Consider the following 23,292-nt stretch of genomic DNA (forward strand, 5'->3'; position numbering starts at 1 on the left):
TGAATAACTTTGTTGGGTTTACTATTCTTGGTTGGAGTTTTTTTTCATTTCTGTCAGCACATTGAATATATTGTGCCCCTCCATTCTGGCCTGCAAAGTTTCTACTGAAAAACCTGCTGATAATCTTACGGGGGGTTCCCTTGTATATAACAAGTTGTTTTTCTCTTGCTGCTCTTAAGATTCTTTAACTTTTGACATTTTAATTGTAATGTGTTTTGGCGAGGGTCTCATCTTATTTGGAATTCTCTGGGATTCCTGAATCTGGATGTCTGTTTCCTCCCCCAGGCTAGAGAAGTTTTCAGCCATTATTTTCTCTGTTAGCTTTTCTGCCTGTTTCTCTCTCTTCTCCTTCTGTTACCCTTATAATGAGAACGTTAGTCCACTTGATATTGTCCCATAAGTCTATTAGGGTATCTTCTTTACTTTTTTTCATTCTTTTTCTCTTTGCTGCTCTGATTGGGTGATTTTCACTGCCATGTCTTCAAGTCACTGATCCTTTTATCTGCTTCATGTAGTCTGTTCTTGAAACCTTCTACTTTATTTTTCAGTTCAGTTGTATTCTTCAGCTCCATGACCTCTGTTTGGTACTTTTCCCAGATAAGGGCGTAAACTCCTGTCTGGGGGGATACTGACCAGAGAGAGTGCAGAGATGGCATGTACCTGCACCTACCTTTGCTGAGAGCACATCTGTAGGCCTCTAGATGTGTACCAGACCTGAAGCCCGCCCTGTAAGCTCCAGGACAAGCAAATAGGCCTCTTTCCCAGAAAGGCTGGGTGTTGTTTCACCCTGCTGTCTGTAAAGTGCCCTGAGGGTGGTAGCCTGCCAAGAACTCTTTCATGTTAACGTCCCATGGGACCCAGGAGCACAAGCCTTCTTTGGCCATCAGGGCCAGGTGAGCAAGGAGCATCCCATGGGCACCTTATACAAAGACTGGGGCACCAGAAATAAAAACCAGGTCACCAGGCAGATGTAAAAGCTCCCCTCTGGGAGATACTGGTGCTCTGGAGCATGGCAGAGGGGAGAGCAAAGACAGCATCAGCCTCCAAGGTCTCTAGAAAGGATTACAGTCAGCCCTTAGATGTGTGTTTAATTAGAAGCCTGTGCCCCTGGCTGTAGCTGTGATGACAAGCTCATAGTCCTCTTTCCAAGAAAGTTGACTCCTGGGTGTTTTCTCTTGCTGATCCCGGGACGTGGGAGCCACTTAACAATCTCTCCATTGGTTACAGTCCCGTGGGACCCCGCAGGCCAGGAGATGGACGTGTCCCCTGGCAACAGCTGCAAAAACTGGGGCACCAGACACACGTGAAACTCCCCCGAGAAACATAGAGAATGAGGATGGCACCCTGGCGCGAGGCAGAGGCAGGGCCGGGAGAGCATGCGCAATCGTGCTCACCGGGAAGGGAGCAGCCCAGAATTTAGAAAAGAAAATATTACCCAACGGCTGGAGCTCAGCAGAGGGAATGTGCAAAGGTGGTCCCCACCCATCTCCAGGCCCTGGGGGCACCCCAGCAGGCCCCCCAATGTGTCACCCAGCAGGCGAGCCTCTCACACCCGGGCTGGGCTCCCCTCCATCAGCTGGGCCCTGGGGGTGGGGAGGGCCCGGGCGTGAAAGTCCTTTGGATTCCTCCTCACGTTGCTGTGGTCTCTGGGTCTCGCGAGGTCAGCGGGTTGGTTTTTCCAGCTGGACGTTCAGGTGCCTGACGTGGGGTTAAACCCTTCGCTCCTCAGTGAGAAGCTCCAGGTTATGAGTTCCCTCCTGCCCAGGGGTCTCCGCACTTGGGGCCGGGGTTCATGACAGACTGTGGCCCAGCCTCTCCTTCCGCTTCCAAGCGGGCCTTCTCTCATTTGCCCGACATGGAGAGTCGTTCAGCCAGTTTTTATGTTTTTTTCTGGAGGAAGCTGTTCCCTGTGTAGCTGTAGATTCGCTGTTTGCGGGAAGAGGTGAGTTCAGGATCCTCACGGTGCAGACCACCCTCTGCAGTGTCGGTTCCCATCTTTACCTGGCGGGAAGGTGAGAGAAGCTGCTGCTCATGGGCCCACAGCTTTGTGCTCCATCCTCCCGCTGCTCAGTGGTTCCCAGGGACGCTGCCTGGGCTGGCTTCCCTGCTCTTCCTGGGCCGTGAGCCTTGGAATGAGAGGGTCCAGCAAACATCTGTGCTTCCCCTCATTCCAGAGCCTGTCCCACTGTGAGCTCATCACGGATGATGGGATCCTGCACCTGAGCAACAGTCCTTGTGGCCACGAGAGGCTGCGGGTGCTGGAACTGGACAACTGCCTCCTCATCACTGACGTGGCCCTGGAGCACCTGGAGAACTGTCGTGGCCTGGAGCGCCTCGAGCTGTATGACTGCCAGCAGGTCACCCGCGCGGGCATCAAGCGGATGCGGGTAAGTGTCGGGCAGCAGCCACACCCGGCAGTTTCTCAGCAAACGACAAATACACCAAGAATCAACATCCATTTTCTACGTTCTGTCCTGGGCCAATAGTTACGCAAACTATCCTCTTAGACTTCTTCTAAATTTCCTTATTAGACCCCACCCTGGAAAGAGTCAACTTCTAGAATGGGTCTGGGTGGAGGTTCCATGTGGTCTGTTGATTAGCAAACTTATTAGAAGGAAAGGGACTTAAGGCCTTTATCAGTAGGCTTGATCTTTGCTAATTTCTAGGTATAAAATGTCTTAATAACTGTGGCGTTCTTTCCGCATGTAGTTCACCTGCATCGTTCTTGAAAACGCTTTAAGTTTAGGCAACTTTGCACTTAGACCCCTAAGCAGTCCCAGGTGCTACAGCTGTTACATCTCTACTCGGTTTGCACACAGGGACAGTGACCACCCCTTTGTCTTTAAAAGGTGCTGTTTGGGGAGACATGCATGTCAACAGGAGCAGCGTTATTTAGCGCACACCAGAAATTCTATTGGGACTATCTGCCTAAGGGTAGAATGAACTAGATTCTATAGGAGACTGTGGGCTTTTCTAGGATTATGCCTGTAATCCCCAAACTATCTTATGACAACACTTTTCCTTTCTACTTTCAGGCCCAGCTCCCTCATGTCAAAGTCCATGCCTACTTTGCTCCTGTCACCCCGCCGACAGCAGTGGGAGGAAGTGGACAGCGGCTATGCAGGTGCTGTGTCATCCTCTGACAGCAGCTGCCCAGCCCAGGGCTTCATGAGGTGTCCCTTCCTCCTGAGGACCCGAGTCTTTCTGACGCACTCCACCATCATCCAAATCTGTTGATTCTCCATTGGGAAAGGCATTTACAGGTAAAAGACTTCTGCAGGGACTGCAGTAACTCTTGTGATAGTTTTTACCTTTATTCTGCTGTGGTGCAATCAATTTGAAGCCTTGTGTCAGGTAACACAGGGCAAGAGTGGTCATAGTGCAGCCAGGACCATGCAGGAGACCTGGATCTCTAGAGGTGGGTGCCTCCCTAGGTACAAAATTCCTGCCCTTGGCTTTGTCAGCATTCCTCAAACAGACCATCAGTGTTAGCACAAATGGAGCAGAAAAATAAGCTGCTGATTTTCTATCTGATACTTCAGCCAGTGGCCTACTTTTATTCACAACGATTCCATTTTGATTAGCAGGACTTTTCCACTTTGAAGATTAAATAGCAACTTTATCAAAGTGACTATACTGCAAATTCATAATGCCCGACAGTTTTCTACGTAGCGACTTACGTGGAAGGCAAGTTAATAGGTTTCCATGAGACACCAAAGAATGAGGACTCTAAACAGGGTGGAGCAAGGTCTTCACCTTTCTGTTTCTGTCAACTTGTCATATATCCTTTTGGGGACCAAAAACTAAACAAAAGCAACTCAGTTTGTGTTGCCTGATTGGAAATCATAAGCTCTGGTGTAGGCTATGGCACATAATGTGTTGTTGTTATAGAAAAGCTGATCATGTCATGTCTCACAAACTTTGGGGGACCTTAAGGAAACAGAATTAAGGCTCAAGTTATCTATAATATAATCAATTAAAAATAATGGATGCATGTAGAATGGGTGTGATTTTTTTCCAAGTTTATTTTAAAATCTTAGAAATCAAGTTACACCAGGACTATTCAAAAATTTTACACACTTAAAACTAAAATCAGTAAAGTGTTGGCACCTTTGAGACTTATATAAAAATGAATAAACCATTGCAATGCTTAAGTCAGAGGGTTTTATTGCTATTATCTTATGGCAGACAAATCTGAGCAAAACCATCTTCCAAAATTCAGGCGTTCCTAATGTTACCTGAAATCTGATAGGATGATCTGGTTTCTGCTCTGTGCTGTCCACATTTGTGACCTTCACTGCATCTCTGTGTTAATGGTAGCCAACCCTTCTTAGTAACCACTCCCCAAACTGAAGAGCCCAGAGCTCATGAGAAGCTGAGGGAAAGAGCAAAAATGAGAAGTTTCCCCACGACCAGCAATACTTCTAATTGGGTTAGGGTTCTATTAGGTGGAGAGTTTTAGAAGCATTTAGGATACAAGGCCTCAGCTGCATTCTGGGGAGAGAAGGCAAATAGATGGATATACAACTCTATAAATCAGTTAACAGGATTATCAGAATAAGCATTGAAGTCCTGATGATTTTGCTGCCTTATCGTATGTATACCATAGCAGTTATCTAAATATACATTTACACCACTGTGTGGGGGAAAAAATGGCTGTTGCAGGAAGCTATAAATATAGTTTCTATTTTAAAAATTTAAATGACCAGGGCCTTCTATACATTATCTCTTTTGAGCCCGGACACAACCTCTCACAGCTACTGGACTCTGGCTGAATGACGTTGGACCACATCTACAAAAAAGGAGAACCTCTGTTAAGAAAAATCAGGTTTGCTTCCCCTTTAAGTGTGGCACAGTCACTGGATAAGCTGTCCTCAGTTGTATCAGCTTTGAGGAAATAAACTGAAAATACGTACCCCCATCAGCTCTTGTAACAACACTGGGACTGGTGTGTGCTCAGAACATACACAGTGAACTCCTTGATTCTATGACATGAGGTGACACACTGGCAGGAACTTGGATTTTAAATGAGACACACATTTGCAAAACAAGCGGAAAACATTTATTATACTGAAATGTGTACATCCTACTATTAAAAAAACAAAGTAGCAAATTTGCTGGTGCCATAATTTAACCTGTTTCACTGGGACAGACTAATGTTCAGTGCTGCTTGGTGTCATTTCAAGTTTGAGGAGCTTTTAATTATTTTTACCCACTTGTAAAACCTGATGAGGAATTCGAAATAGCACACAGCATTAAAAATGACATTTATTGTTCCATAAATCTTGAGACTCGAAAAGGAATGCTAAATAGACAAGCAAAACTCTAAACAATTAAGAGAGAAGCTCACTTCTTTCCCAAGTGACTGGTACAGAAAACATGTGGTCATACAAAAGCAAAGGGAAAATGACGGAAAGGAAAGCTCTCCTGCTTTAGGGTCTATACAAGTTATGGATATTTTCAAACCAAAGATGGACAGTACTTTTTCATCTCGAATAACCCCCTTTATAAATAAAACATAAAATGCCAAAGCTTTCACCCACTGAAGTAGTTTTGTCTTCTGGGAGAGATTTTAAACTCAAAATTAGCCATTCCTATTTCTGCCTGAACAAAGAGAAGGATCAAATAATATACTCAACACCAAGACACTGGGTAAACGGACAGACATGGTATGAAGTAGTTTTGTCTTCTGGGAGAGATTTTAAACTCAAAATTAGCCATTCCTATTTCTGCCTGAACAAAGATAAGGATCAAATAATATACTCAACACCAAGACACTGGGTAAACGGACAGACATGGTATAATTAAAATGGAATCGAAGTTTGAAAAGAAAATTGTGTCTAGTACACCACAGGCCTCAAATGCTTGCTGATGAATTTTGGGAAGGCTTCGGGTGAAGGGAAGAGATAATAATGATGATAGTAGAAAAAATTGCAAAAACAGTGATTCCCTTTGGAAAGTATACTGGCCAACAAGCATTGGTTTTGTGAAAGAGGCACTCTTTTTATAGAAAAAGAAGCTATTATGTGGTGTATAAAAAAGTCCCTAAATAATCACCAGAATGTTACCCGTGATTGTACTAAAGCTCCATATTAGAGAAGTGTGAGGAATTTTGATGGTACAATATAGTGTTTGTGATGTCTAGTGTTCCACAAATAAATTTCAACTCTTGATAATGAAGACCCCTTAACACCAACTCAGAAACTATCACACTGTTTTCTTCTGCTTAGGTGTATTTCCAATGTTGGGGAGAGGGCTTTAAAAAAGTTTAACAACAGTATGGTGCAGGGTGGGGTGGGTGGTCAGAGACAAAGAGAGGGAGGAAAAGGAGAAAGAAAACCACATGAGTTTAAAAGGCATTGGGGCTTCAAAAATGAAAACCAGAAACAAAATGCTAAAAATGGAAGCAGAAGCAAAAAGTTTTTCAATTAATCTGTGACAAAGCAAAAACACAAAAGTCTTTTTGTACCTATTAGGATTTACACTGATCCTCTCACCAAGGTACTCTTGATAATGCAGTTTGCTTCACGCCCCTCTTCCTGGCTTGGGGCTTCCCCGATCTGGCATGATCATGGCAGATGCGCACCCTTAGACATGATTTTTTCCAAGAAGGCGCCAAGCCTCTCCCCTGACCACTGATCGGCCCGTATCAGCGCCGGCCTCGCTCTCTCCACACGTGGATTTGGCGCTGGCCCCGCAGCAGCCAGTGCCCACCCCCCACCCAGGTCAGCATAAGGTCCGGGCAGCAGAAGCCGAACTGGCCCAGAAAGGTAAATGCCCACAGTACGTCTTTACATTCATTTCCAAACCGCATACAGTGTAAAAAGACAGCGAAGGCTGCTTCTAGGGACTGTGTCTACTGGCCTCTCTGGCAGAGAAGCAGGCAGCCTACCTGCACCGGGGCCCGACGTGCTCACTGTCCCGGGGCGAGGCCGCGGCAGTGAAGCGAAGGAGACGTGCCTCTCATCCAGCTTGTGAGAAAGGTCATCCTGTGTTTTCAATATGAAACATTTCATACGGTAAAATCCAATCCCAAGACTTCTTGGATTCAGTCTTCACACACTTTTAAGCGTAACTTTAACTGGTGCTGAATAGAGTTCAGACTACGTCAAGACGTCACTTCAAAATTATGTGGACGCCACCGCCGTTTTCAGCTGCGGAAAAAAGAAAGGGACGTTACGCGCAATTTCTTACCAGGCCGGAGAATCAAGACTACATTGAACACTCCTAGAACTCTACAACCCCCCGCCCCAGTTCAGAGGGTAACTTTAAATATTCTAGAGGAAAACAAGCTAACTTGCTCCAGCCCCTCTTGCCTACAGCAGCGTCATGTGCACATTCCCTTTGCCCGCCCTGCCCCCCATCTGAGGGCAAGGCACAGGGCACAGACTATCCAATAAACTGGGTGCTTACATCCACCTTTTCTGGAAATAATTTTTGAACTCCTCAAAAGTAGATCTGAAACATTTTAAAAAATACACTACTTTTGCGCGATGGCCTAGCGTTTCTCAGGAGATAGCGAGAAGCAGCAGTACAGGCGGTCATCAAGGAACAAATGAATTTTTCCCTAAGGACCAATGTCTGAAAACAGTACACTGAGCGGGGCGGGCACGTCCTGTGATGCTGACACCAGAAACCCCACCGCCTTCACAGGACGCATCCACACGTTCACTGTACGAACTGCCTCTTTTATAGACTGTGAGTTTTGCAGAGTAAAAACTGCGTTGTTTTGAGAACGAAAAATGAGTCAGAAGGGTACTAAGCTAAATATGTCTGAAAAGAAAAGATAAAGTGGGCCAGTTCACAGACTAAACAGCCCTGCACTGCAGGTTAACTTGGTGGCTTACGAGACATGTCAGGCACAGGGTGAAGTCCTAACTTCAGCCCTTTCCTTCAAGGTGGGCTGCTCTCTTCGCGTAACTTCCCAGGAAGGGGTGACACGTGACATCGTGCTCTTTGAAGTGCAGCTTTAGATCTTAACTCATCAGACTTTTAAAGGTCTCTTCTCATAGTAACTTCACATTTAAAAAACCCCTCCTTTATCCAGCCCTGTAACTGGAACTCTACTGAACCCCGTCTGGGCCCGCTCTTCACATTCTCTCCCTCCATAACCTCAAGAATTTCTACCGCTTTGAGTCACGGCGGACACGCTGAAGGCTTCCAGATTTACACCTCAAGCCCAGGCCTCTCTCGCCAGCCCCAGCTGGCTATGATTTTCCACGTCCTAAAACGGAAGCCTTGGCCGCTTCCCCCAAGCCCGCCTACCTCTCCACTTCGACCACCGCCTGCCCAGCTGCTCCTGTGAGAGTCACAACCACTCCTCCCTCCAATGTGGAGCCCAGCAGGGCCCTGTCTATCAGCGTCCAAGATCCCGTCACCTCTCGTCTAGATGACATCTCCTGCCTCCAGTTTTCCCACCTTCTCATCTGTCTCCACAGAGTTGCAAGAGTGGAAGAAAAATCTATTCACATTACTCGTCTGTTTAAACAACATCACCGACTTTCCAGTGCGTTTCAAATAAAATCTAAACTCCCACCACCGCCAGGCACTGCCTACCAGACCCGCCTCCAGCTCTGCTCGTCCTCGCCCTGCACAGCAGCCACGGGCCCTCTCAGGCCTCCAGAGCAGCCACGCTCCTTCCTCTGCACCCGGCCCCGCGCCAGCTGGGGTGCTGCTCCTCGTGTGTTCAGTTCCCCCTCAGGCTCCAGGTCTCAGCGTTCATGACAGCTCCTCAGAGAAGCCTCCACAGCTGCGTGTCCCCCTCCCCGGGCCCCCTCGTCCACAAGCAACCCCACTTCCCCATTCATTCATGGCACCTAAATTACCTGTTTGTAATCTATGTGCATCTATGGACCAATTCTGGTTTCCTTTCCCCACTACAGGAGGGGACGACCTTTCTAGCACCAACGGCATGTGTCTGACATGAGGTACTCAGTAAAATGTTGGCTGAATGGACTGGGATTTTTCTCCAGGCATCCAGAAGGACTGATTCCTCTTCCTTACTTGCTAATTAATTTTGACAGTATTTCAGTCACTAGAAGTATTTCCTTGATTCCCTTTCCAAACTTCTTAAAATTAGTAAAGCCAGCATTTCCAAAAGTAAATACGCAAGATGACTGCTGATTTCAGGCACGCACTATCTTTCATGATTCTCGCATTTCAAGACACACGTACCTTTTACTGTGGAGAATAAAAAACAACTCTCATCTTGAAAGTTCTGAACCATCTAGAAGGATAAAGCAGATGTATAATTAAGATCCAACTGTCTTTTCTTAACTGAGTAAAAGCAGTAAAAGAAAAATGTCATAACCTATATAGAGCTGCACAAGTACAGGACTCAACGGCCAAAATGGTAATTCAGATAGGCAGTGTGAGGTAGCAAGGACTTACACCTGCCGTTCCAGCCAGCTCGGTGCTGACCGTGCTTGCCCATGGGGGCCCTGCGATCTGGTCAGTCACCCTCCAGCCCACGGGGAGGCATTCGCTGCTGGGTTCTGCGATAGTGACTAACAAAAAGTTGCTGCCAAAGTGCTCTTCTGTTATTACTTGCTTGTCACTGAACATGGGGCGGCAGTGAACTGCCCTTCTAACCTCACAGCTTTTTAAAACCAGCCATCAAATAGTACACAAAAGGAAAACACATTCAAATGCCTTGCTAAAAAGGGCCAAAGGCCCGCTAACCCGGAGCCCCCCAGTGACCAGTGTCGGAGTTTCAAAGAGGGCGGGATCGGAGCTCCGGTTCTCCTTTACCTGTATTCCTTCTACCACCAAGGACACCTAGAACTCTTGGTTATAAATTCTTCCCAATCTTGATTCCCAACTCTGAAAATGATTCTCATGAGTACTTGCCAAAGAAGTCACAGATTTTTTTTCTATAGCACTCCAGTAATACATATAAAAGTAAATATCAGTGTGAAAGGGAAAAGGGCATGCCAGTTACCTGATCGCTAACAAGAATGTGAATACCGGTGGGACCCTGTCTGTAAACCTGGTTAATTTGGTGGAAAGGAATATTAAACACCAACGCAAGTTTTCGAGCAACTTCTGAAGCAACCATTTCTTCTAAGTAGATTGCATGATAAACTGAAATAAAAAATAAGAACAGCATTTTAGCAGTAATCTTTGATCTATTTTCCACCTGATCTATTGGAAGATCACTCCTTTCAAAGTACTAAAGAAATATAAAAATTATAAAGATAAGAATACTTCTCCCCTTACTACCCATGTGAATATAATAATACATTATTTATGCTCACACATATAATTTAATTAACATTAACCTCTGTACAAAAGTATCTGAGGTTTTATCTTAAAAGCAAGCAGGAAGTGACTGCAGATGGGCACAGATGATCATTCTGGAGTAATGGGACTAAAACTGGATTGTGGCGATGGCTGCAAAACTATAAACTGATTAAAGTATCGCTGAATTGTGTACTTGCAGTGGGAGGACTTTGTGGTATGTAAGTTATACCGAAAGAAAGCCATTTTCAAAAATGCTACGTGTTTCTAGCCATATATAAAAAGAACTCTAAAAAGGTCATAGTTTTAGATTCAGTAAACCTACTACTGGGAACTTATCCTAAAGAATAAAAGCTACCTCTCCCCTCTTCCTTTCCCCTAAAGAATTAAAAACAGTGTAGAAGACGGCACACGAGAAGCTAAGGATGTGGACCATGAGGCCTCCTGCTTCTCCACAGAAAGCCCAGCTGTTTCCGGAACACGTGACGGTGCAGCAGCCCTTGTCTGCAAAGCGTCAGGCACATCTGCAGTGAGCCCGAGTCTCGCAGGTCCTGCTCTACTACTGACTCAAGCCAAACACGGATCAGGAATATCAGTGCTTTTACTTTGCTTCCCCAAACAAGGGTTTTTTCATGTGTGTGAGTACAGAAACCTTTGCTTAGAATTTGGAACTACAATTAAGGTAAGACTACAGAGGCTCTAAAGCAGGGTTGCCATACACTGCCCTACACTTGTTCTTTTAAAATTAAATTTTATCAGAACAGCCGAGAAGGGCCACTGCCTCTCACCGCTGCCAGGACAACCCGGTGGTCCCCACTGACTCAGAAGGGCAGTGGCAGGAAGCCGAGTGCCCTGGCCCCCCAACCCCTGCCCGCCCATACCCACCGTAGGGCGTGGCGCCGCCGCCGTCGCCCCCGCCACCCGCTGCCTGCTGCTGCCCCTGTGGCGCCGGCTGCTCGCGGCAGACGTAGAGGGTCAGGCGGGGCCGCACCGACCTGCAACCAGAAGACGGCGCTTGTGAGCCGGCGGGAAGGCCGCACGCGCAAGCGACAGCTACAAGAATCTAGGGTCTATTTCCTTAGGAGAACTTTACAACGTTACTTCATTATACGAAATAATTTACTAGGAAGAATATAAAAACACACACCTCACACCAACTATCACAGGTTATCACAGGTGGTCTAATCTGATGATCCAGACTCTAAACCATTGAGATGGTCAGTCAGATGCTGGTAAATTTAAGTTTCAAGATTATGTCAGCAATGTAACATCAGTAAAATTCAGTTTAATGGAATTCTCACACCATAAGTCTAGAAATATCAACGATAGTAAATGGATCTTAAAAGCCAGCACAGTTTACAGTTCTATCATTTTAATTCACAATTAGAAGTTTACATGTTTAATAACTGTTTAGTAGTGTCACATGACCTTGAAAACCATAGATTCTGTATAGCTCACCTAAATGAGAAGTTTGTTTTCTTGGCAACAAACCCAGTCGTCTTCCAGACCACAGTCCTGCCCATGTGCATTTCTAGTCTTACAGTCTACCTCTGCCCTCAGTGCCTGCATCATATCTGGGCCTGCCTGAAGGTGTACACAAAACAGTCTCCTCGTGAGCACGGCGGGCCAGCGCCCACAGCGCAAGGGCACACGCCGACGTGGCGTGGACACATCCTGCCCGCAGTCCCCACGCGAACAAGGGCAAATTCTTATTTCAAGCAGAACAGTTCCTTTTAAACACGGTATTTTACCTTGACTTCAGTGAATTATAGAGCCGGATTCCATCGGCTACACCACAAATTTGTACTAGATCCTCCTTTGTCAGTTTTAACAAGTCGGCACCTGGAGAAGAGCAAAAAGAATCTTGTCAAGGAAATGGGAGAAGAACCAGCAGTACGGGCTACTTTGCAGCTTCTGTCTTCACAGTTTAATGTCCTTCGAAGCCATCACCAGGTCTCCTGTGTACACACATACACATGAACAACACACACACACACACACACACCTGTCCCTCACAGCCAGAGAGAATGCTGGCTCTCCACGTTCTCTATCAAGAAGGAACTCAGAAGCCCAGAGGCTGGAAAATCAGAGCAATGAGCCGACAGCAAAGGGCGGACAGGAATGTCTCTTCCCAATACAGGATTTCAGTGCCTGCCTTATTCTGGCTGGGTGGAGCTCGTGAAGATAAGCATGATTCTGACCCCAGATAGTTCACCTTGAGATGACCCAGACCAATCTTTAATTTACAAAAGGAAGAAATGAAGTCAAGAGTTTGGGGGACCTGCCCAAAGGCACACAAGTTGGCAGCAGAGCTAGGACTAGGTCTCTATTTTTTTTTTTAATTATTATTATTTTTTTGCAGTACGCGGGCCTCTCACTGCTGTGGCCTCTCCCGTTGCGGAGCACAGGCTCCGGACGCACAGGCTCAGCGGCCATGGCTCATGGGCCTAGCTGCTCCGCGGCATGTGGGATCTTCCCGGACCGGGGCACGAACCCGTGTCCCCTGCATCGGCAGGCGGACTCTCAACCACTGCGCCACCAGGGAAGCCCCAGGACTAGGTTTCTTTATACTATAACATGCTACATACAGTCCAACATTCTATAACAAGCAACTCCGTCACAGCAGCCAGTTTTAATACAAAAGCATGGCAGAGAATTGCATATTATACTTAAGGTTTCCCCCATAAGTATTTGGTGTGTAAGTGACATGGTATCTAGCATTTGCTTTAAAGTAGAACAGAAAGGGAAGGTGGGAGGAGTGGGAGAGAACTGACACCGACCTAGGCTGGCCGTCTCTGGAGCTGGGTGTGGTGACACAGGAGCTCATCAGACTCTTCTATGTTTTACGTTTGAGTGTGTCTACAATCTTTTGTTTTACCTTTTATTGACACTCAAGATGTAGTTTATTGGGAGAATTAAGATGCCCTCTGGGATTAAAGCATGACCTCCATATGATAAATATCCACTTACATATGTAACGAGATTAATGGAGTTATCTACTTTTGAGGGCTTGAATGTTAAGAGCCTCATAATTTTCTAGTTTGTAAAAGAACAAAGACCAGAGAAGCACATCTCCCATGAGGCACGAGCACTGATGGAGCTGTCTATGGAGCCAGGTAAGCCGAGACAGACGCTGTCATCTCTACCAGGGGGCCTTCCATACACACCTCTGCCAACAGGGCTCCCAGGAGCGACCAGAGACGTGTGTGCCCATCCTTCACCCACACACAGCACCGGACAGACACTGTGCACAGCCCTCTCCAAAACATGACTGCCTAACAGGCTCAGAGAAAGAAGCCTCCCTCTCCTCGCCTTTTTACTGTTGCAAAGCTCACAGGGGAAGGAAAAGGCAGGCGGCCAAGCCACAGTGATCACCACTCAGAACTACAACACGCATCATCTGACAGAACAGGAACCTGGGCCCTCGTGGCAGAGCCTTCCGACTGTGCGGTGCTCTCCCTCCCTGTCTCCCCTGTGAGCATCCAAGACGTGCCCCCCACCCCCCAACACGCTGAAATTTTTAAATTAGTTTTTCACAGATAAAAGGCTTACTTAATCATAAAAATGTACATCCCAGCTAGCCAACAACTTTCACCCAGCACTTTAATTTTAAAGAGACAAAGCGCTACCTGGGGAATGACTAACCATGACACAAGCACAGCAATAAAGGGCTGACGTAATAGGAAACCACGTTCTTTGTGAAACCAGGCTTTCCTCTAGGCCAGCTGTGTGCACACATGTTCTCTCCTCTTAAAAGGCTCGAGCTGCATTTGGATGGTCCCCCAACACCATGGGCTAAGGAGAGCCAGCTGCCACTTCACCGTGGCCCAGGAGGAGTTTGGCTAGGACATGTTAAGTGTTCTGTCGGGAAAGGGTCCCAGGGCCAAATATGTTTAGGAAATGCTGCCCCTGCCCCAGCTGGCGTTATCTATTACTGTCCCTCCGAACAGGCTTCCTATAGCACCACCTGAAGCAGCACCGCCCGGTCCTTTCTGAAATTACATCTAAATACTCCCTTAGCTTACTAGGCAAGAAAAAAACTTAAATCTATAAAAACCGTATCTGAGTACATTCATACCCTCCTCTAATGCTACCTAGCAATAAACAGCAACAAACTGTTGATATAACATCTTGGATGGAAGTAAGGGCCTTATGCTGAGAGAAAAAAAGGTAACATACTGTATGATTCCATTTATGTAACATTTTCAAAATGACAAAATCATGGAGACAGAAAATACATTAATGGTTGCTAGGTATTAGGGATCATGGGGGAGGGGTAATTAGGGAGATCCCTGTGGTGATGGCAAGATTCTGCATCCTGACTTCGGTGTTGGTGGCATCCAATCTATACATGTGATAGAATGACACAACTATATACACACACAGCACCAAGGTCAATTTCCTGGTTTTGATACTGTACTATAAGTATGTGAGAAACTGAGTGAAGGGTACACTGGAACATATCTCTGTCATTTTTGCAACTTACTGCAGAGCAAAAATTATTTCAAATAAAAAGTTAATAAAATCAAAAAAATTGCATATAACTACATACACCTATACAAAAATGAGGGCATGTAAACCTGGTGAAACAGCATCGAGTTCCTGTTCTGATACTGCACCATAGGTCTGCAAGACACTACCACTGGGGACACTGGGCAGCTCCCTGTACAGGTACACAGGAGCTCCCTGTACAGGTTTGGGCAACTTCTTACGAATCTACATACAGTTACTTCCCCAGAATTTAATTACAGCTAATAAAAGTACAAAAACAAACAAGCAAACGTGTGTGTGCGTGTGCAAACACAAACGTACCTAAAAAATTGGAGAATAGTCTTGTGTAGGAAGAGAATCTGTTTTTGAGCAGCCATTGTTGTGTTTCCTGGATCGTGGCTGAAGGCTGAAGTTGCTATTAACAAAGAAAATGAACAAACAGAAGAAACTGTTCAGACTTACAAAAAATAATCCAAGTCACTGGCATGTTATAAAGAACATTTAAACAAAACACAGAAATCCTCCAGGTTTAAAGTTTAAAACACCCACGGAGAGCACAGGTGGATTATTCAGTGACCCAAACAATGACTCAAACCCCTGTCAGAGGCTTCAAAATGCAGGACCCTGAAAGCATGATAGTTTAGGGTAAAGATACTTACTTCACTAGAGGCCTGTGAAACTCCATCTCCTTGATGATTTGGGGAAGAAGAATTGCTGGGGAGAAGGAAGGAAGAAAAGAATGATTATTATGATATATATTTTTTAATCAAGACATTAAAGGCTATTAAACTAGGTGAACGTAAAAGAATACTGTGGGACAGAGCAATGTAACTATGCAAAAAGCGTGTCTGCACAACCGGTCAAGGAGTCAGTATGTTAAGATTAAGACACAGAAGGGAATTCCCTGCCGTTCCAGTGGTTAGGACTTGGCGCTTTCATTGACGTGGCCCAGGTTCAACCCCTGGTTGTGGAACTGAGATCCCCCGCAAGCTGCACAGTGCGACCAAAAAAAAAAAAAAAACCAAACAAACAAAAAAACAGTTAAGACACATAGGACGGTTTAATTTGTGCCTTCTCCTCCTACATCTGTTCTAGTAAGAAAGTCAGGTTTCATGAAACACAAGGGCTCCAATCATTTCCAGGGGTGCCAGGAAAATGACGGATACTCATTCATTTTAGTTAGGAAAAAAATATGAGAATCAAATAAGGTAACAGTTGAAAATAACTGCAAAAAAATCTACTTTAATTATGAGCTACAAGAAATGATATAATAATCCTAAGCCAAAATAAAAATAATATCCCTTTAATGAATATATTTATCCATGATTGAACAGGGTGAAATTCAAGAGAACAAAAGAAACAAACTTGTGCCACTAACCCTGTGTTTCCAGGGGAAAATGAGAACAGCTGCTCAGGGAGTGCATCCACCTTTCTGGTCCCTTCTTAGCACCTGTACCCCAGTTACTTAGGTTTACCATATTGATTGTTTACTGCCCTTCTCTGCCCACTAGAACTTGAGCTCCTTCAGACAGGGCTTTCTCTCACTCACATCACAGTACCCGGAACAGTGCTGGGCACCGTGGGCTCTCGGGAAATATCTGGTGAGCCAGTGTGTACACGAATTCACATCTCCTCTCTGAAACTGTTGTCATTTTCTAGGATTATTCAGTCCCCTGCATGGTAACATGCTGGTGCCAGAGTCCAGGAGTGTCCCCCTACCCTGAAGCACAATAACCTACATGGAAACAAGCTGCCTCTTGGTCTATCCACTGCCTCAGGGAAAAGGCATGTTCTTCTTTGTTTTCTCACCAGACTCTGCTACAGACTGAATGTTTGTGTCCCCTCAAAAACCACAGGTGGGGGCCTCCCTGGTGGCGCAAGTGGTTGAGAGTCCACCTGCCGATGCAGGGGATACGGGTTCGTGCCCTGGTCTGGGAGGATCCCATATGCCGCGGAGCGGCTGGGCCCGTGAGCCATGGCCGCTGAGCCTGCGCGTCCGGAGCCTGCGCGTCCGGAGCCTGTGCTCCGCAACGGGGGAGGCCACAACAGTGAGAGGCCCGCATACCGCAAAAAAAAAAACAAACAAAAAAAAAACCACAGGTGGAAACCTTACCCCCAGCGTGCTGGACAGTATTAGGAGGTGGAGCCTTTGGGATGTAATGAGCATTAGACGAAGCCTTGAGGACGGAGCCCCAGGAATGGGATCAGTGACTTCGTTCAGAGTTGTAAGAGTCTGCCTCCTCCCCTCTGCTCTCTGCTGGGTGAGCACACAGGCCGGTAGCCTGCACCCGGAGAGAGTCCTCACCAGAACCCATTCCAGCCAGCATCCCGCCCCTGGACACCCAGCCCCCAGGCTGAGAGAAATGAATTTCTATTGTTTATAAGCCACTCAGTCCCTGGTGTTTGTTATAGCAGCCCGAGCTGGCGTGACCAGAGTATAAAAATGAGAACCCTTTCCTTTTTTTTTTTTTTTTTCTTTCTTTTCCCCCGCACCTCGTGGCTTGCGGTATCTTAGTTCCCCAACCACGGACTGAACTGGGCCACGGCAGTGAAAGCGCTGAGTCCCAACCACTGGACCACCAGGGAATTCCCTCCTTTATGGTCTTAACTTTCATAATTTTACTTCCCAGCAAGAAATGTCATAACAGCGGGGACCTTCTGATCTGACTACTCAGCAGGAGCTCCTGAGCAAAAGCCCCAGGAAGGACAATCTCCCCGGGGCACCGCTGACCAGCAGCTAACAGTCAAGGCCAGAAAATAGGATGAACAGAGCCCACCATTCCCATTTCTAAAACCAGAGCAAGTCTTTAAAATGGAAAGTCCTTTAAGTTTTAAAGACTTAATTAAAAAAAAAAATTAGTGTCTTTGGGAGGGAGAAGAAATAGGGTAGAAAATAATCTTTGTTCGACATGGTGAGCATTAAAGTGTACTTTATCATAAACTCAACTGTAACATATTCAAGTCACAGTTTCACCTTAATAACTCACTGTCCTTTTCTCTCTATCCATGAAGCCCATTAATGCTGATTTTATCTCACAAAGAATATATCTTGAAGATGCACCCTTTTCTCAATTTCCACAGTTCTAAGTGTGTGAGGCACAAGGGAGCCAGGAGCAAAAAGGCGGGAAGGTGAAGAAAAGGCAGTTTTGCCCCGCAGCAAGCTATTTCTAATTACCACATACCCCAGATACACACACAAAGAGGCTGCGTAACTTGACAGGAAGGGACATAAAGGAGCACGGGCACTCGTCACGCACACCGGCTACCTGTCCGGGACGCTGCAAGCGCTCTGCTGCGGGGCCGTGAAGGTGGGCGCCGTGGAAGGGCTGCTATTCACATAGGCGGTGGGGGTGTCGGGCCATGGAGAGCACTGCGGACAGAAACAGAAATAAATTAACGGTTCGCTTCTAAAGTACATGGGAGAAATATCCTTGTAATTCACTCTCTAGTCTGGCCAAATGCAAGATCGTGAAACACAAGACACCTAACATTCATCAAGCAACCTCACAGAAATGCATCAAACTGACTGGTGTGTGGCAGGGAAAATGTTACCTGCTGTGCGTGTCTAGACACTGATTACTCTCAGAGAGGACCTGAGGTGACGACAGCAGCAAACATTTCTAAAGGTGTTTTAAATGTGCGCTTAAGTACAATGTGCTTTCAAGAACTTTCACCTCCCTCTTCATCCATTCCCCAGTAGGTACCTATTGAGGTTTAAAGAACAGCAGAGGCAAGAAAGGATTCAGAAGCAACATCTGACATCGCATGGTGACAAGGACAGTGGATCTGTCCCACCTAGTGCTCTTTTTGCCCTCTTCCCCAAGGAGCAGCCTCACCAGTACCCATGTACTTCACCAATCTCTCTAAGGTTCATGATCATCCCCAAGTAAGATGAGACAGGCCCAACATCAAAATACATCAACTGTGGATGGTACTGCGTGTAGCCACCTACCTACCTACCTACGTTTATTGTTTATTTTTTCTAGAAGGGGCAGGGTGGACTTAAATATTTTTCAGCCCTTGGCAAATTCTGACCAAAAATAGAGCCAAGATACAAAGACACATTAACTATTCCAATTAGGAATACTGAAAAAGCTAAAGTCAAAACATGCTGAACAGGCCAGGGTGGCCTCAAGTGCTGAGGATGGAGGGAATTCATCTCACTCCACGGTATTCTTTCTAAGACTGAGAACATCCTGGGTTTCAAAGGTCCCCTTTCATAAGCACTCTCCTCCCATTTCACACACAGACGGCATCCTGTCTCACCATGGCTGTGGGGTGTAAGGCTCTGCCAAAAACCAAGCTAAAGACCATTCAAAGAAATCAGGGTAGACACTAAGAAAGTACACGACTCTAAAATTCTTCTCTACATCAGGGGGTTTTCAATTCTTTGCTTTCAAAATAATTCAGGAGGACATCTTGTCAGCTGACAGGCACTGAAATAATTTATTAGATCATACAAAGAGAGATCATTGGAATTTCTGGCAGGTATCTCGGAAGGAGTTCCAAGACCTGAATGACGCTGCCTGAAAGAAAAATAAATCTATCTAAACAAAGGTTCTCTTACCTATAAAAAAATCTAGAATTTAAATATGTTCTACCCTGTCTCATCATTCAAAATGCATTTCCAATAACATTTCTATTTTTATAGTTAAAATTTAATCATCAAAATGTGTATGATTTGTTGTTTTGATAAACTGGTACAAATAATAAGTTTTAAATTCCTCAACGGACTTAAGCCTTACATGGTCACAGGAAATTTTAAAAATTAAATTTCAAGTTATACTGTTTGTTGTAAAAAAGTAATTAAGGTGACCATTAAAAGATTTCCAGGCACGGAAGTATGTCCTATTTGGACAATATTATTTAAGGGGAGTGAAAGAGAAAACATGAGATGAAAAAGGAAGAGCAGAGTAAAATTTCAGACTTAACTAAAGTGATGGCTTCACCTTAAGTTGTAAATACAAATATTCAAGTATGTCAGAAAATTGTTTCCTTTGCAGCTATTTAAAAAAAATTTTTATTGCAGTACAGTTGCTTTACAATGTTGTGTTAGTTTCTACTGTACAGCAAAGTGAATCAGCTATACGTATACATATATATCCCCCCCTTTTTTGAAATCCTTTGGAAGTATTTAAATTTATGATGAAAACTTTCAGATGTCAACCTAAAAATATGCAAGGGAGTATATTCTTTTTCAAAATTCTTTTGAGTGAAGTCAAGACCACTAGTGTGAAGGACTCTGAGCTCAGAAACCAGGTCTCCCCAATGGTTACAGGAGCTTCAGACAGCGTGTCTGACACCCATCAAAAGCATGGGTACAGGGCTTCCCTGGTGGCGCAGTGGTTAAGAACCCACCTGCCAGTGCAGGGGACATGGGTTTGAGCCCTGGCCCGGGAAGATCCCACATGCTGTGGAGCAACTAAGCCCATGTGCCACAACTACTGAGCCTGCACTCTAGAGCCCACAAGCCACGGCTGCTGAGCCCACAAGCCACAACTACTGAGGCCCGCGCACCACAACAAGAGAAGCCACCGCAATGAGAAGCCCACACACCGCAACGAAGAGTAGCCCCCGCTCACCGCAACCAGAGAAAGCCCATGCGCAGCAACAAAAACCTGATGCAACCAAAAATAAATAATTTTTAAAAAAGCATGGGTACAAAGAAAATAAAACAAAAATCCCATAATCTCAACATTCTTTACAACTACCCATTAGGTATCCCCTCAGAAATGGGGAAAATGACTGCAGACTTAATGTTTCAACTATTATCAACTTTCAAAAAAGAAATCTAATTTGGCTGGAATGCATTGCTAAACCCTCTCTGCCTGTTGTACCAATTGCACTATACATGACACTTTACAGAATGCCCATTCTTTTTAAACTAGGGTCTTTTGTTTTTCTTTCTAGTTTACCAAGTAGTACCTCCCCAGCTTATACAGTTTGAGGAACCCAAGACGCTGTGGAAGGCCTGGCAGTTCTCCTAACTTGTGGGTGTCACGTGCTCACAGTCACCTCTACTACTTGGAAGATCTTCCCGCTACACCATTCTCCCCAGATACAAAATACTACAACACGGCATAACACGCACATCAAAACCATATAGACCTTTCAGTATCATCAAGTCTCCCCAGATCTGCTTTGGTAATTATTGCCAGCTGTTTGAGGAAAATAAAGCCATCAAAAGCTCCAAGTGAGCATGGCAGGTGATACAGCAAAGACACCAAATTTACTGAAACTCCATAAACATACCTATTTCACTTTTACACATCTAGATTCTTCTAGCAGTAGAAAAGCAGGGCTGTTTGACATCTAAAACTTGCCCAATAAATAGGAGACTCAATTCACAGAACACAGGAAAACTAGCATTCAATGAAAACTGGTCCTGTTAGGAGGCCTCTACTTTTAGAAATGATGGATTCCAAGTTCTTCAATGGCCAGGCTGGGTGAAACACCAAGACTCTCCCACCTTCTTTTTTCATAAGTTTCTCTTACAGTCTTGACCCAGGAGAGTACAGGCATACCAAGGAATATTTTCAGTGTTTCTTCTACCTTGTCATTCTTCCCTGTCTTTAAAAATAAGCAATGGTACTGATTCATTAAGGCTCCAGCGATATCTGGCCTGGACTTGTAGAGTTGCAGCTCTGGTGCACTATGAACAAAGTCCCTCCCCAGGCAGATGAGAAAATGAGGACTCACTGCAGACCGCAGACACTGGCAACCCAGATTTGAGCCAATGAAATACAGCTCAGATACAAAGACCAACAGCGACACTAAGGGTTTGGTTGTGCTGTGGCTCTTGAGAACCTCCAGTGCTGCCTCTGTTCAGTGCAGGACCACCTCCCACAGCGCCATGTGGCTGTGACAGGTAAGTATGGATACCCTTTCTACTGAAAGCCAATTGTAACTATCAGAGACCTGTAGGAAATGCTGGCCTTCTTTTGTAGGTGCTTGAAGAAATATATAAAATGCTGCAGATTTTCCTTTTTTAAAAATCTGTACCTTGCTTTTAATGAACAGGTTTCCAAGAAGACCTCTAACCACCCCTAGAAGTATCTTAGCCAAACCAAATGCAGCCCTGGGGCAGCAAGCAATGCACACTTGGAAGATGTGAAATCCCAGGCCAGTGAACTGCTGACGTTTTGCATACTTTAGACTTGCATCTTTGGATGAGCTCTGGGCTATAACAGATTTCTTTAATTTACAGGTTATCAGAACCATTCCTTTTAATTAGTTTATCACAAAAGGGGAAAAGTGATTTGAATTACCAGTGTCTCCCCAAATAAGTGTACTAAGAACCATTTGTGTCTTCAGCTGGGAAATTAGGAGAATAAAAACATAAAACTGGAGGGGCAGGCATTTTGGGGAAGGAGTATACAGTTGTTCCATACAGCTTTTGATTTGAATCAAAAAAGCCCACTTAAAGAAAATGCAACATGGTGTGCTCCCCTGCCCCTCAGAGAGGACATTTTCAGTTTTATTGCATATATTATTTAAATGCATATAGAAGTATTTAAAATATTTTCACTCAATGCTTTAATTTGGAAATAATGTTCCTGTGATAATGCCTGTGGCTTTCATAGTCTACAGATCATCACAGATACATGTGTAAGAGTGAAAACTCCATTTCTGGCACCTTGACAGTACAAACACTGCAATGATGAAACAGTAACCATTAATAAGCTGGCAAACTTAATAAGCTGGCAAAGTTCATATTCAACCAAAACCCCCTGGACTACAGTGGGGAACCAGGGCTGAGCGTAGCAAGGTGTCCTATGCTGGCCTGAAGCATAAGGTCACAATGCAGGTGCCAAGAGGAAACACTAATGCAGTCAAGGATTGTTTTTCTACCAGTGCTGCCAATCAGGCTTTTAAAAGCAGACACGTTCTTACACTACATGCAGGGAAATGGGACACAGAGTACTGCGAATGTACTGCGTATGGTAACGTCAAGCTTGCTGCCATCATTTCTCCAAATATCCGTGACATTTTCTTATCAGTTACACACACGAGAAAGCAAAAACCTTTTTTAATTACATAAAAATAACTATTTTACTAAAGAAAGTATTTTCAGTTAATTTCAGTGCTTGTAAAGGAAGTGCATGTGCAAAGGAGAGAGAGGGAGGGAGGAAAGGAAGGAGACAGGGAGGGAACACATTTTTGAGTGTCATTTGTTTTCCCTCCAAAACCACCCAATATGGTCAACTTTGTTTGAAAGTGTTAGATTTAGGAAATTTTCCTCAGTGAGGAACAAACAGAAAGCAGGAAGTCTAAACAAAAGCAAATTAAATCAAGACAAGGACATCAAAAACAAATTTGGCTTTACTTTTCAGTGGAAGTTGGTCCTATATCTAACACTGCACAAGGTTTCTTGCACAATGAAAAGAGAAGCAGAAGCCCTTACACTGCCTCGCTTTGCCAGAGAATCACCGTAGTCTGCTGGCAAAGTCCGCTTGCTGGACTTTTTCTGCTCATGTTCAACTGCATCTTCAATTATAGGCTCAAGCCTCATCTGGACAAACACCAAAGATTGGGATCAATGTCTTTTCATTATACAAAGAA

At 45.0% G+C, this 23,292-nt stretch overlaps 2 protein-coding genes across 5 annotated transcripts in view; one reads left to right on the forward strand and one right to left on the reverse strand.

The window, feature by feature from the left end:
* Window positions 1-11,301, forward strand: part of FBXL2 (F-box and leucine rich repeat protein 2) — a 91,510-nt gene extending 80,209 nt beyond the window's left edge. For 2 of the 3 annotated variants that reach the window (XM_060111028.1, XM_060111031.1), the window contains 3 exons: window positions 2,175-2,387; window positions 3,036-3,263; window positions 4,737-5,126. In XM_060111028.1, the coding sequence (XP_059967011.1) occupies window positions 2,175-2,387; window positions 3,036-3,143 (321 nt within the window). In that variant the 3' untranslated portion in view covers window positions 3,144-3,263; window positions 4,737-5,126. Of the gene's footprint in view, window positions 1-2,174; window positions 2,388-3,035; window positions 3,264-4,736; window positions 5,127-10,623 lie in introns of those variants that run through there. The other variant, XM_060111030.1, reaches the window with a different exon arrangement.
* The window catches only part of UBP1 (upstream binding protein 1), a 72,790-nt gene continuing 53,554 nt past the window's right edge, over window positions 4,057-23,292 (reverse strand). The window contains exons 9-17 of one of the 2 annotated variants that reach the window (XM_060111026.1): window positions 23,135-23,242; window positions 17,997-18,100; window positions 15,390-15,444; window positions 15,052-15,145; window positions 11,991-12,081; window positions 11,125-11,234; window positions 9,941-10,083; window positions 9,175-9,226; window positions 4,057-7,154 (exon numbers count right to left, since the gene is read on the reverse strand). In XM_060111026.1, coding sequence (XP_059967009.1) covers window positions 7,117-7,154; window positions 9,175-9,226; window positions 9,941-10,083; window positions 11,125-11,234; window positions 11,991-12,081; window positions 15,052-15,145; window positions 15,390-15,444; window positions 17,997-18,100; window positions 23,135-23,242 — 795 coding nt within the window. In that variant the 3' untranslated portion in view covers window positions 4,057-7,116. The remainder of the gene's footprint in view (window positions 7,155-9,174; window positions 9,227-9,940; window positions 10,084-11,124; window positions 11,235-11,990; window positions 12,082-15,051; window positions 15,146-15,389; window positions 15,445-17,996; window positions 18,101-23,134; window positions 23,243-23,292) is intronic. The other variant, XM_060111027.1, reaches the window with a different exon arrangement.

Source organism: Mesoplodon densirostris, chromosome 10 (assembly GCF_025265405.1).
Source record: "Mesoplodon densirostris isolate mMesDen1 chromosome 10, mMesDen1 primary haplotype, whole genome shotgun sequence".
Lineage (NCBI taxonomy): Eukaryota > Metazoa > Chordata > Mammalia > Artiodactyla > Ziphiidae > Mesoplodon > Mesoplodon densirostris.